Raw genomic sequence first — 13,328 nt, 5'->3', positions numbered from 1 at the left:
AAATGGTACAGGGTAAAGTACTTGGCCACAAAGCAGAGAGCATTTTAGGGTAAAGCCCAGTATTCAGCAACTCCTGTCAGCGCTCTGCTCAGCATGTTAGTTGGATGAAATCCCAATCCTGAACTAAGGAGACAAAACAGTTAACATGGACTGTTTGGGCCAAAAGTCCAAGCTGACCAATACTATCTACCGAGCTAAGTGAAATCCTCTGAGGGTAACAGTACCCTAGGGCCACAGTCAAAAGCTGTCCACAAACACACAAGACCAATAATAAGTCTCTAGAAGATGCTTAAAATCCTTTCAAACCTCTGGTTCCACACTTGACTTTCGTAGAGTCAAGTCACATCTGTGGCCTGTCAATTAAAGCCCCATCTCAGTATTTTCTGTGCTGTCCTGCACATAAGAAGCAATGCCCAGCAAAGAGATTGAAGTTACCCCTGCGTCTGTCCAGATGGCTGCACTCCAACGAACCTCCCTTTTGTTGTAGATGATTTGCTTTCTTTTCCCCTTTTGGCTCCAACATTTGTACGTTTCCATATGTGGGCTGGTTAATTATGCCAAGAAACCTGATGATATCATAGATACTCTTTTTATACTAAAATAATTATATACAGTTTTAGGCACTAAATATGTCCACTACTTGTAACAACAAGTACATAAAGCCAGTCCAATTTCTTGCTATCATGGCCTAGAGTTCTGGATATTTTTAAAAATTTCCACTCCGGATTGATTTTGGGTCAAACAGTTTTTGCTTGAGGATTAGAAACCCTGCCAAGTTTGAATTGGACATATACAGATATTTTTCCAGAAGCCATATAAATTGCAGGCTTCTTCAATCTCCTCAGCGTTTTCATGTTTAAAAGGCTGTGATTCAGCGTAGGTGCACTATGCTACTTGCTAAATGGCTGCATCAGCAAGTTTATCCAGAAATGTCTAATGAGCTTAGATCATAGAGAAAGCAGACTTCTGTTTAAAAAAAGGGTATTTTTTTTTACATTCTTCCACCGTCAGCACTTTAAAGCGTAACAACTTTAATTGTCTAGCAGCCTTTATTCAGCACTTATAATGACAAAACATCAACCAACCCTTGGTCTCTGGCCTAAAAAGCCTGTCCTTTTTTTTTGCATTTTGACATATTTTCTTCATTTATTAATCACTGACATAATTTTATTTATTTATTTTAAGCAAAAGCATATGTCAGATCAAAGAATCGATCCACCTAACCTGGTTAGCTGTCCTGGCTGCCATCTCTTACCAAGTATTTGGGAAGGAAGGGTGCCAAATATGAAAATGATCCACCATGCACTGTCACATAGAAAATACAATCAACAGCAAATAATCACCAGTCTCCTTGTGGTATTAAGAGGGCTAGCTGCCCTATCAGTACTTTGGGTCACACAGGCAACCCTATAGCTAATAGCCTTATCTGAGACCACACTATCCAGTTCTTTCCCTCACCAATGATTCCCAACCCACACAACCAGGAGGTGTTTCGCTAAGTGGCAAAATCAAATCACAGCCATTATGTAGCCTCACAGCAGTTGTTTATCAGCTCTTCCCCCTCTCTCCCAAACCATGCCTCAATTACACGCAACCACTCAGACAGAAAAAAGGAGGAGGAGACAACCTCAGGACAATCAAGATGTGTAATTCTTCAGCCACTAATAAATCATAGGACAAACAAGAAAAACAGATGCAAATGTTTGCAACCAGAAAAACAGATACCCCTCAAAAGAAATGTCAGCAGTTCAAAAATTCTGTGATAGATCCAATTCCCATTGAAGCTACTTAATGTAATAAATTATAAAGATCCCAAAATCCTTTTGGTTGAGGAGAAATGTGAAGTTGCTTCTTCCACACCTGAAGTAAGTCCTTTGGGTTAGAAGAAGACAGTGATCCCAACCATGCGCCATGGAAAAAGCAAAAGCAGCAGCTGGTACCGCACCAAAGACACAACCTGCATCCTTGGCACACACTGGGATGACGCGTCATGGCAGCCAAGTGCTGAACAAGCAGTACCTGGTTTCTGCTTTTGGTGTAGAGTAGGAACGATGACGTTCAGCTCCTCAGATCTGGGGTAGTTATGGACATTCAGGTCAATGTGGTGCACAGAGAAGTTAAAAGCTGAAAGGAAAGGATCCATGGAGTTGAGTACTTTGCATCAAGTACCCAATGCGTGGAAAGTTTCAGCATTGATGGGTGGATTTATGCACCTTCACGGCTGTAGAGCATCATGTCACCATTGCAGAAAGGCCAGTGATTGCCTAAGTGAGCCAGCCCTGCTCCCAAGCAAACGGACCTATAAACATGTCAGTACAGCTCTATGCCTTATCAGACTTCATATTAACACTTGATAATCCTTAATAAGACTTGGTCCACTCCTTAGCTTTGAACCTTAGGGAAGACTTTTATTTAAAACCAGGACTCAAAGAAATTGCTGCCTCAGATGGTCAGTGAAAATTTCAGCACTTCTGTATCCTTTTTCTGACTGCCATTTGAACACATGCCCATGCTTTGTGTCTGCAAAAACAAACAGATCTCTAACCTTAATGCTATTTAATAGTACTGCCTGTTGCTGCAGCACAAAGACACAATGCTTCCCTCTCTGAAAAGTCTAAACTACAATAGAGAAAATGAGAACTACAGACAGGGGATTGTAGATAAATGGTGAGGAAATACATGTAACAACAAATGAAGAGAATGTAAATGATAAATGGTGCGTGGAGATGCGTTATTTTTTCAGTGAGGCAGTGGGAAAGTGCACAGTCCCAGTTTAACTGACCGTTTTTGGTGCACTAAGAGGATTCCAGATACAGCAGGGAAAATACAGAAAGAAACAGGGAAAAGAACTCCAAGAAATAAATCTGAGAGACAAAAAAAAAAGAAAAGCATAAAGGAAATCAAGATGTTTCAGAGAGACAGAGAGGGTCAGCTCTTAACAAAATGGACGAGAAGGGCTGAGGTCCTCAGAGTTCTCCAACATGGAGCTCAGCAGTTGATTCAGCCGGATACAAACTGTGGCATGGGGCTAAATCTGACAAATGGTCAGACCAGGAATGTTTTAGCTGCAGCTTAATGCATAAGATGAAGAGGCCAAGAGGCCTCAGAGGAAGTAATTACAGCAGTTATTAGGTACAATATGAGCAAGTACCAGTACGATAGTCATTTTAATAGTAGTAATACAGGTAAAAGCTTTTATGCAATATTGTTTTTTCTTCACAATGGCCTTTTATTTGACCATAAGCTTAATATAAAAAGGTTGCATTTTCATTTGATTTTTCGGTTGTTGCTTAATATTTTTCTTCCCTCAAAAATTTCTATTAAAACATGATGGGGAAATAAAACCAGATATTTTGTGGGGGAAAAAATATCTATTTTTATATAGCAGCACAAAGCAGAACACCAGAAATACTGACATGGTGAACCACTCACTCACAGGACCATAATTCTTAAAAAGACTGTTAACAACTCAATGGAAGAAACTTGAAAGCTAATAAAAACTATATACAGGTAACCGTATGCTTTTAAAATGCCATTTTGATATTAGACCAGCTCTTTAATAATGTTTTTCTTATTGGCAATAAAAAGGTGCCTTAACTTAGACTGATCCATTTTGCACTTATTGTAGATACATTCCAAAGACATTGACAACTTATATTACATTTTTCCACTTAGTTCATGGCATTTCTGTGCCCTTTATATTTTTTCCATGCATTATTTATGCATTTTAAGCATGTTCTTTTGTATTTGAGCCTTCTGATCCTTTAATTATGCCAAGGAGGATCTCATTTCCTTACTTGATGCACTGGATCCTCATCATCACTTCAGTGTCCTATCACCAGCTCTCTTCCAGTAGCGTTTTGCCAAGACCTATAATCAGTTCAGCACCGCGTGCATTTTTATGTTTGCTCAGCGCAGCTGCCTCTATGTTAGAAATGTGCAAGTGGTGAGCCCTTCACTATCCCATGTGGTCTCAGAAGAACATGAAATAGCTTCTTCAAGCCTGCAGATTTCCCGAATGGTTTAATCACAAGCTGCCACATATGACTGTGCTGTATGTCTCTGAAACACATGTTAGGAAGCACATAAAGCACAGTAAACTCAATGCAGTCTGCCATGCCAATCTCACCCACAACGCAGAGCATGAAGCTTCTCTGAAGCAGACTGAGCTGCAGAGAGCTAGGCACAAGGGAACCCAGGCAAGCTGACCTGGCAAAGTCCTTATGGAGGCTCGGGGACACTTGCTCACACTGTTTTGTAGTACAACAGTACTGATGGTCTAGTATAGGCCCAGTGTGCATTTTGAGGTGGTTTACTTCAGAGTAGATCTAGCCTGTTTCTCAGTTTGGACACCCAGTAGGAGCAGAAGCCCCTCTTCCCATTAATTAAATAAATTTAATTAACTAAATTTAATAGAAATTGTAGAAATGTTGGATGGAAAGGACCAATGGGCAAGCCTACTGCTTGAAGTGGGAGTGATGCCAACACAACACTTTGATCTGGAAGAAATGTGGTCCGTCTGCTCTGAGACCAGAGTGGCCATGCTTGTATATGGGACTAAACTGACTGGAACGTTGCTTCAGTGCTGCTAACGGAAACTTAGAGGATCAATCCAGAATAACCGTCTTCTGTCATCAGTAATATAGGTCAGAAACACTAAAGACTTGACTTGAACACAAGTACTGCATGAATGAAGAAAAAGTACAACAAAACGAACGTTCAACTCACCCTTCAGGAGAGACTACCAAAGCAGATCAGAACTGGCAAAAATAACCACCAGTTTTCCAGAACTGGCAAAAATATCGACCTCCAGCTCTTGATTTGATTCAATTCTCACTTACACAACCATCTTTGGTTACACACACACAGACACTTGGTCTCCCTGACAAAGCACACATGGGACAGACAGCTGTACCAGACAGAGTTTTGACTGTGTTTTGTTTTCTGGGTCTGGGATTGGATTTTTTTCTTCATTTAAGAGATGGCACGTACATCTGTAGTTAAAATGGATAAAAACTAATAAAACCTTTCATCATGTAGGGGCATGTTTGTGTTCCAGGATCCCTTCAAACAGTGATCAAAACAACGCTCCCTTTTGCAGTAATATCAAGGCGAAAACTACCAGTACACTACTGTATCTTTGGCTTTTTTGTCTCTTTGTTTGTTATTTTTGTGGTTGAAGGGAAAGCTGATTATATTATACAGTCATAAAGACCAAGGATATTTAAATTGAAAGAAGATGCAGTCTTGGTAGGTTCTGTAGTTGATGTACGCAATCTACTGAAATTATATTAAATAAAATAGGTATGAAAGAATTGTTTGATGGTTCTTTTTTTTTTAATATGCACTAGTCCTCCAGAAGTCATCTGGGCCACATTATACCTTGACGCAACAACAATTGAATCCTGATGCACTAAAACATTGCCATCTCCACTGAACATGTGTCAAACACTTGCTCTCAAGGCTAGCTATACAATTCCAGCTTGTCTACCGTGCCACAAGAGTCAACTTTGTGATGTATATATTCTATTTAGTAACGAATCCCTGAAAATTCAGTGATTTTCTTGCTCTATCTTTCGGTAAGGAGTGGGGTGGTTTGAGCAGTACACAGAGAAAAAGGGGTAGAGGTGCTTTCTTCCATTTTTTGTTCTGCTTGCCCTTGGCTTCCCTACTCATTTGGTTCAAGCTAGGTGGAACACAAGATTCTATAATTCTAAATTTAACCTAATTCTACATTGCACATTTCAGTTTAAAAGCGGAAATTTAAACTACAGAATGATGTTTCATGCTGAATAAAACTTATGCCAAGCAAAGCTCTGATTTCTAGTTTCCCAAACTCTTGTCTCAAAATTTTCCTCAGGTTTCCAACACTTGGTTACACTTTCTGGCTCACATTTATTTCCTTCTGTTCTGGATTTAGGTGATAAAAGGTTGAGACATATGATTACCACTCCTCAGGTGCAGTTGGCAAGCTTGAAGCACAGGCATGAGGGCAGAGTGGGGGAAGGAAAAGAGGGGGAAATAGCCCTGGCTTAAAAGTGGGTTTTTTTCAAGCTCACCACTGGCTTGTATCAGCTGTTTCTTGACACAACTCACTTGTATGTATTTAAAAATAAACAATAATCAAACAAAAAACCTTATTTCCCACAAAGATCTCACCAAAAATACCACCCTGCAAAAATAAGATAATTTTTTGCCTAAGAAAACCTCTTGCAATGTAAAGCCCATCCTTACCTAAGGTGTAGTTACCTATACACTATCACACTGGTAATAGTTACACAATTACACTAGTAATGTACTAGGTGTAGTCATTTTAGATGCAATAGGGCAACAGAATGGCTTCTCACCTATTGCTTTCAGCTAGCATTTTTGGTCCATTCATTTTAAAACTATATCCACCCCTAGCAAATGAATGGGTTATTCTTGGATCACTGCTTGCTTCTGGCAAGATGTTCAGGGTTCAAGCGGATGGTGATAAATGAGAATGAAATTGCACAGTTCTTCTCAGCACCACCAGCACTACCACCTATCATCATTGTCACTGCTGAACTCATCTCACCTTCAAAAAACTCAGCACTCAGAAGTTTAAATCGGGCTAAGCTAATTCTGTGAAGTTTTAATGCTTTTGACCTATAATTATGCACAGGTTCTCATTTCACCTATTTCTGACAGACTATAGCATTTTTATGTCTTTTCCACCCTTATGTGGAGTATATATTTCTTGAAAGCAAATGCCATAATATCAGGTGTGAGTCTATTTCTATTTTGAGTTTTAGATACCTTCCAGCCAAAAAGCCGTACCAACAAAAACTGCTGCACTTGGCCATTTACTGCACTTGTACCAAAGCTGAACTTAAAATATTCCATGCCCATTTGAACTTGAAATATTCCATGCCCATTTCATATGCTGACATCTAATCAAAGGTTCCCCCAATATTTTGCTAAAAGCATTTTCCCCTTAACATGCCAAAATGCTAAATATATATATCTGTGCTACAAATAGTATTGTTTGTGGTGTGCTTCATGTTTATGAACTAACACAAATTCACTCATGCCTCCCTTACTTTCAACCTAATGCTTTCACGTATGAAATATATAAGAACTTAATCTGTTAGACATTACATGTTTCAAATCTTCTCAAACTGCAAAGGTGCATAAAGTGCTTCTAAAGATGGAAACAAACTTGCTTTTCACAGACAAGTGAGAATATTTTTAGAAGAGATTTTTTGCATTAGGTAGGTATAGTTATAATCCCTAGTGGTCTTAAAGCATTTAATAACGGGAATAAAAGAATCAGTTTCTCAGACTGAACCAATATAATTCCCTTCTGAATGCTATGAAGATTATGTATCCTTATCTATAATCACCATGCCAACCAGAAAAGTCCTTTAAAACACAAACGTTTTTCATTCAACTTCACAACCTGCACAGTTTCACTGCTTTGATTTGCACAGCCCAGCAGGACATTAGATTTTCTTATTATCAACCACTAAATTAATACAAAATTATTTTACACTTGTATTTGCTAATATGTTCCACAAGTATTTTTGGTACAACTAAGGGTCACATTCTTATCCTTATTACGATACTTGCCTTTTTTTGATAACTATTTTTCTTCACAGAGTTGGTGTATATAACCCTAGTTACTGCTGTTTGCCATAGCTGGCATTCCCGTTCAGCTGGGCACCTCTGCCCTTTAGAAGGGCTCCTTTTCACCTCTTATATGGAGGTGAAATGGCTAAAACCTTGCCTACAGCCATGGTCAAAATGGACCAGTCCATCATATCATACTGCACTGGCACTTCACAGGTAGGCATACCTGCAAGTTTTAAACAGCCTAGCTTTAGAACAGCAGTTTTCAACTGGAAGTACTGGGGCTGCTGATGCATTCTCCAGTTTTCGTGTTTAACAGTGTATGCACAAGGAAACAGGTACTTTCAATTACCTTCATCCTGCTTTGTGCTATGCTTGTGTCCCAAGTCCTGTGGAAACCCAGATGTGTCAGAGATACCAAGTCCATGGGGATGCAAAACCACAGACATGCGAAATGGAAGTGGGCAGAAGACACAAGCATTTGAGCCCTAACATCTTTTCTCCAACAGCATCAGCAAATGATCACTACGGTTCTCAAAATCTCTAGATCACAAAGTCAGCTTTATCTGCCTTTGCTCATCCATGTCTTAGAAAAAAAGTTTAGTTGAGCAGCCACTTCAAAAGCCTGCTATCAGTGCAGCTTGCCCGCTCTCAGAGAGGCAAAAAGAAAACAAATGTGTTAATGCTGTGACTATCCTACATATAGCCACTCATAAAGCAAATGCTAGCGAGGTGAAAAGGGATGGTTTTGTCATCAAACCATTAGACCAGGAGTTAGGAGGCCTGAGCTTTCATCACAGTCCTACAAGAAATTCCTTGTGGATAAACCACAGTCTCTCTGTGACTTTGATGTTTTCCTCTGCAATAAAAATGGTCATTTCTTGTGGTCAGCTGCAATTAATGATCAGTTCTTTGGAGATCAAGTTCATCCGTGTTTATCAAGTGCTTACAGAATACTAGGTGGAAAGCAATACAGAACTGCTTAAATGTTATAATAGCTCACATTAAAACGTTTTGCTTATAGATGCTGAAAATTATCACTTTTATGGACATCATTATGACCATAAATTGGAGGCATGTAAAATATAAATTAAGGATCTCTAAATTTTGACCTGTCAGGACTTATAACAATGAGTAATCCTATCCAAAGTGCAAAAGCCAAAGGAGCTTTCTGAGCTCTAAATAAAAGGTAAAATCTTGTAGACACTTTGTTAGTTCTCATGTTTGCTATCAGAAAACATTTTTAGGTTGTATAGATTCATAGATTTTCTTAAAAGTTTAACACCACTGGTGTTAAGGGTTCACTGGACCCTTTTGTCTGCCTGCCTTGGTATTATTGGCCATAGATTTTCACCTGATTACATCAGATGCTCACATGCTCAAAACTAAAGCATACTTCTCACTAAAGCATTGTATTGCATCACGTGAAAGCATCACAAAATGCAAAATCCAACACTATCCATAGTGACTTGCTGCTTCAGTTCTTAGGGACTTCTGCAAGTCCATAGACTTGCTCTGCTGCAGTTCTTACACCCAGATCTTCAGCATGTATTTACACAGACACACACACTCACCTAGCCTTACCCCTGTATCCTTGTACTAAGAACAAACACCAATTTTGTTCAGTTTAACAAGCGGGGAGGTCCAAAATAGACTTATTTCATAGTGGGTGCAGTGCCTTTTTTTTATTAGAAAAGCATTACCTATACACCAGAAGTGAATGATTTATTACGTGCTACATGAAAACTCCAGCACGTGTCCCCGGCCTGAATTCCCCTATCATGACTTCTCTTTCCACACCTTGCAGCAGATGAACTCATCTTGTCTGCAGCTTAGCCTTGGCTGTCCCTAGAAGATCTCCTTGATAAAAATGGATACAAGAATCACTTTTGTACTCGAGATTCAGTGTTTTGTTTTATCGATAACTCAAAAAGACAAAACAGACAAAACAGCCCAAAACCCAGACTCCGGTTTTCACGGTTTTCTTCTTCTTTTTTTCTTTTTTTTTTTGATCAGGGAACTTTGGGGTTTGGTCTTTCTACAAAGCCTTTTCAGTGATGTACAGGGATGTACAGTGATGGTGTTATTGCAACCTGCTTGTTTTTCGCACATCTCAGAGCACCACCTCTTGCTTTGCCCTCCCGACTGATACACCCAGGAAGAGAAGGGAGCGAGAAATGGCTTCACTCCTGCTCCCTCTCTTGGGGGATGCATCTCTGCACTTCACAGGTCACAGCCCCCAGCATTAGCTCTTTCAAACTTGCACATTTGCAAGATGGCAAAAGACCTGGAAGAATGTTATTTAGATACCCCTCTTCTTCCCAGGGCCATTCAGATTTTTGTAGCTTGTACTACCTGACAGTTTGTATTTCTGCTAAATGCATTCCTGCTAGAGGAGGTCTGTCCCAATCCAACCCAATCATTCAGTTACTTGTTTTACAGTTGTTTCTGACACAAGTGCCCTTTGTTGAATTTTCTGTTCATGCTTGGACAACAATTGCTTCCTTCCTGCAACAGCTGATTAAGCTTTCTTGCTAGTTCACTGCTCACCTCTCACTACATGAACATCCATCAGGTTTGCCCTTGTAGAGGATGAACAGCCTTCCAGAGAAAGTTCCTCACTGCATGGCTATTAAACAATCAATATTTCTAGTTGGGTAGAAGGAAACCTGGTTCTTTTTCCCCTCCTGGTCACAAATCATCGCTTTGCTTTCTGTTCTCCCCAGACCTCTTATAATTGACCTTTTCCCTTGAGGCTGGTCTGACATGGATTTCAGAAACTACATGTCCAATAAGTCATTGCTTTGGATGCTGCACAGTGTTAAAGTCAGTATCTCCAGATGTGTTTCCTTCTTCTCTACCAAATCTCCCAGCTTTCATCTCAAGAAAAAGAGATCACTTTTTCTTGGAAAAGGAAAGAAAAAAAAAGCAGTAACAACAACAACAACAACAAAACCATAGCATATCCAGCACAGGTAGCTGCAGTTGCTCCCTAAACATCTGTATTTTTAATAGTATGTAGTATCCGATGAGCACCGAAGGGAACCAAATGTTGTCATTTGCTGGTTCCCTCGGGCTCTTACAAATTTCTTACATTCCATGTTTTTTGCAGTTCTTCATGTTCATACACTAAACGGGGTGCTTATTGATTTAATAAGCCAAAGTCTAGAGAGATCTATAAATGTAAGTATTTTACCCTGATGCATTATTGCCCTGATGCCCAAGACTGAACTTCTGCTCCTTCACAGATAAATTGCTTCCTCACTGGTTAACACCAGCTTCCATTAGCAAGAGTGGTGGCAGACATATTTAGGAAGGTGATCCATGATAAAACACAGCTTCATTTCTTTTCTTGTTTTCCCTTTGATTTCTTTACTCACCACATCCCATTCCCCTCCTTTTCCCACTCCTCTCTACTCAGAAGAATCAATAACTTATTCTTCATCACTATTAGCTAAAAAGTTATCACCGAGTCTCACTTAAAATCTACTGAAGTCAGTGTGGTGACATCCATCAACCTCCAACGGCTTAAGATGAGGTTTACTGTGGTTTGTTCCTACAGTTGTCAAAATTGCCTTCTAAAGGCAGCCTGAAACAATCCTTTAACTCATTTGCAGAGTTAAAATAGTGATGGTTTTCTAGAAATGTTAATAATATCAATAGCAGTAATAGAATTGGGGTTCTTGATAATATTTCAGTCCTAAAGCAGAAAACATTCTGTAGATCAGCTATTCTCTAACTTCTAAAATGTAAAACAAAATGTAGTGATTTCATCTACGATTTTCTTTGCATTCAACAGCAAATTAAGGTTTACGGTTTTCTCTTAAATATACTGTGAAAAAAAAATTATTTAGAACAAGTATTTTTCAATAACTCCTAAGCCTTGGCTTCCCGAGCTGAATTGTTTCCAAAATGCTTTACTCCGAAGCATTCTGGCAGAATATTTCTCCCAGAAATGTGTATCAACCAGTGACATTATTAACTGCTGAATTCCCAGCACCAGAGGCAGTGCCCTCCTCGGAACGAGGCACTGTGATGAAAGCCCTGCTTGTGCCCTCGCTGCCTTCTCGCGGCAGCGGGGACCGTCCTGTCGCAGCCTGGACCACCGTTCCTCGTGCCCCTTCCTCTGCACCGGGCTCTGAGCACGTCCAGCCTGGAAGCAGCCGCCTTTCCAAACCTCTGCCTTTCACCCTCGCTGCTAGGCAGAGTGCAAACACTCCCGCGTGCCGCAGCACCCCGGACTTTGTGACAACCGTTCTGCCCCTGAATTCACAGGATAAACGCCGTTTCACAATGTCACACTTAAAGTCGCGGACAACTTTGTGCCCAAGAGTTTTAAAGTCAAAGAGATGACTGCCAGATCGTGGATTGGATTACTTTCCATTAGCTCAGCACTGAGATAACCCCGTGCTGCATAAAGGCAACAGAGGGACCCAAGATTTGATTAGGTAAAATGGTCCCCCCGTTTTGTGCAATTACTCTTAGCACAGGCCTGAATGCTCCTGTTATCTGAAATCCAAACTTACCAGGCAAACGCACATTATACAAGGGTTGTCTGTGATAAACGGTATCTGCAGAACTTCCCCTTCATTTTCACATTTTGCGATGGATCCTGAAAGAGAAATGAAAATTTTAATTTCAATTTTGTTTCAACTCCACTGTCTGCTTTTGGAAACCAGCCTAGAGGCTCCGTTCCTAGCCTTCAGGTTTAACTTCTGCCTTACGGTGCATGTCTTAAGCCATGGAGGCTGCTGAGCGCTTGGGGAGCCTACCAAAGGGAGCGGGTGAACGACCGGCCTCTCACTGTGGCACAAACCGAGACTGTCTCTGTGTCCCCACTATAGCCAGGAAAGACACTTCTGCTCTTCTTGGGTGACATTTGGAGAAGAGCAACCACTCCACACAAAGCAGGGCACTTCCATAACAACAGATCCAAAAGCTCAGAGGAATCAGTAGGAAACTGTCAATTATATGGGAGGATTTGGACCAGAACCACCCATACAGCACGAGCGCTAAGCCGAGCATCCTTTCCAGCCCACTGGCAGATGAGTCAAAATTAGCAGTCTGGCTGTCAAAACAAATCATCCCGGGAATCCCTTTATGGCCATATCCCGGGGCAGCCTGTGCCGTGTCACACCAGGCACGCGCCGGGAAACCCATCGCCCCTTTGCTGGTGCTGGAAACCCACCCGGCACTGCCCTGCACGCCCCAGGTGCCTCTAAAACGCACCCCTCGGCGCCCAGGGGACGGAGAGGCACCGTCCCCGTTGTCCCAAAGGAAATCCCACCAAGAAACCCCCACGGGGCGCACGGGCGGCGGCAGGTGGGCACGGCGGAGCCCCGCGTTACCTGTGAGCAGGGAGGAGGCCAGCGCGGCGGGCAGGCACAGCGCGCCCAGCAGCACCGCCGTGGCCGTGGCCGTGGCCGTGGCCGTGGCCGGGGCGAGTCGCGGCATCGCCGGGACGCGCCGTCGGGTGGCGGAGCCCGGCAGCCCCCGGCACCTACCGGCGGCGGCGGCAGGAGGAGGAGGAGGGGTGGGAGGAAGGGAGACGCTGCCCCGCCGGGGAGTCCCAGCCCACGGCGGCACCGGGGGAGGGGAGGTGCCGGTGCGGGGAGAGCCGCTGCCTGTCAGCGCCGGCCCCGCGCCCCCTCCTTCGCATCGCCCCCCGCCCCTGCCCGCATCCCTTCTTATACCTTCCTCTCCCCATAGTCCCTCCTCCGGCACCCCCCGGCCCG

At 42.0% G+C, this 13,328-nt stretch overlaps 1 protein-coding gene across 1 annotated transcript in view; it reads right to left on the bottom strand.

Moving 5' to 3' along the window:
• BMPER (BMP binding endothelial regulator) overlaps positions 1-13,047 on the bottom strand; it is a 146,939-nt gene extending 133,892 nt beyond the window's left edge. Inside the window, exons 1-2 of the mRNA XM_026052326.1 lie at positions 12,942-13,047; positions 12,120-12,205 (exon numbers count right to left, since the gene is read on the bottom strand). Of these exons, the coding sequence (XP_025908111.1) occupies positions 12,120-12,205; positions 12,942-13,047 (192 nt within the window). The remainder of the gene's footprint in view (positions 1-12,119; positions 12,206-12,941) is intronic.
• Between the last annotated feature and the right edge of the window lie 281 nt (positions 13,048-13,328).

The sequence above is a fragment of the Nothoprocta perdicaria genome, unplaced genomic scaffold, assembly GCF_003342845.1.
Source record: "Nothoprocta perdicaria isolate Ctin4 unplaced genomic scaffold, notPer1 scaffold_87, whole genome shotgun sequence".
Lineage (NCBI taxonomy): Eukaryota > Metazoa > Chordata > Aves > Tinamiformes > Tinamidae > Nothoprocta > Nothoprocta perdicaria.
The sequence above is the reverse complement of the archived record's forward strand: the minus strand, read 5'-3'. Positions and strand labels throughout refer to the sequence as shown.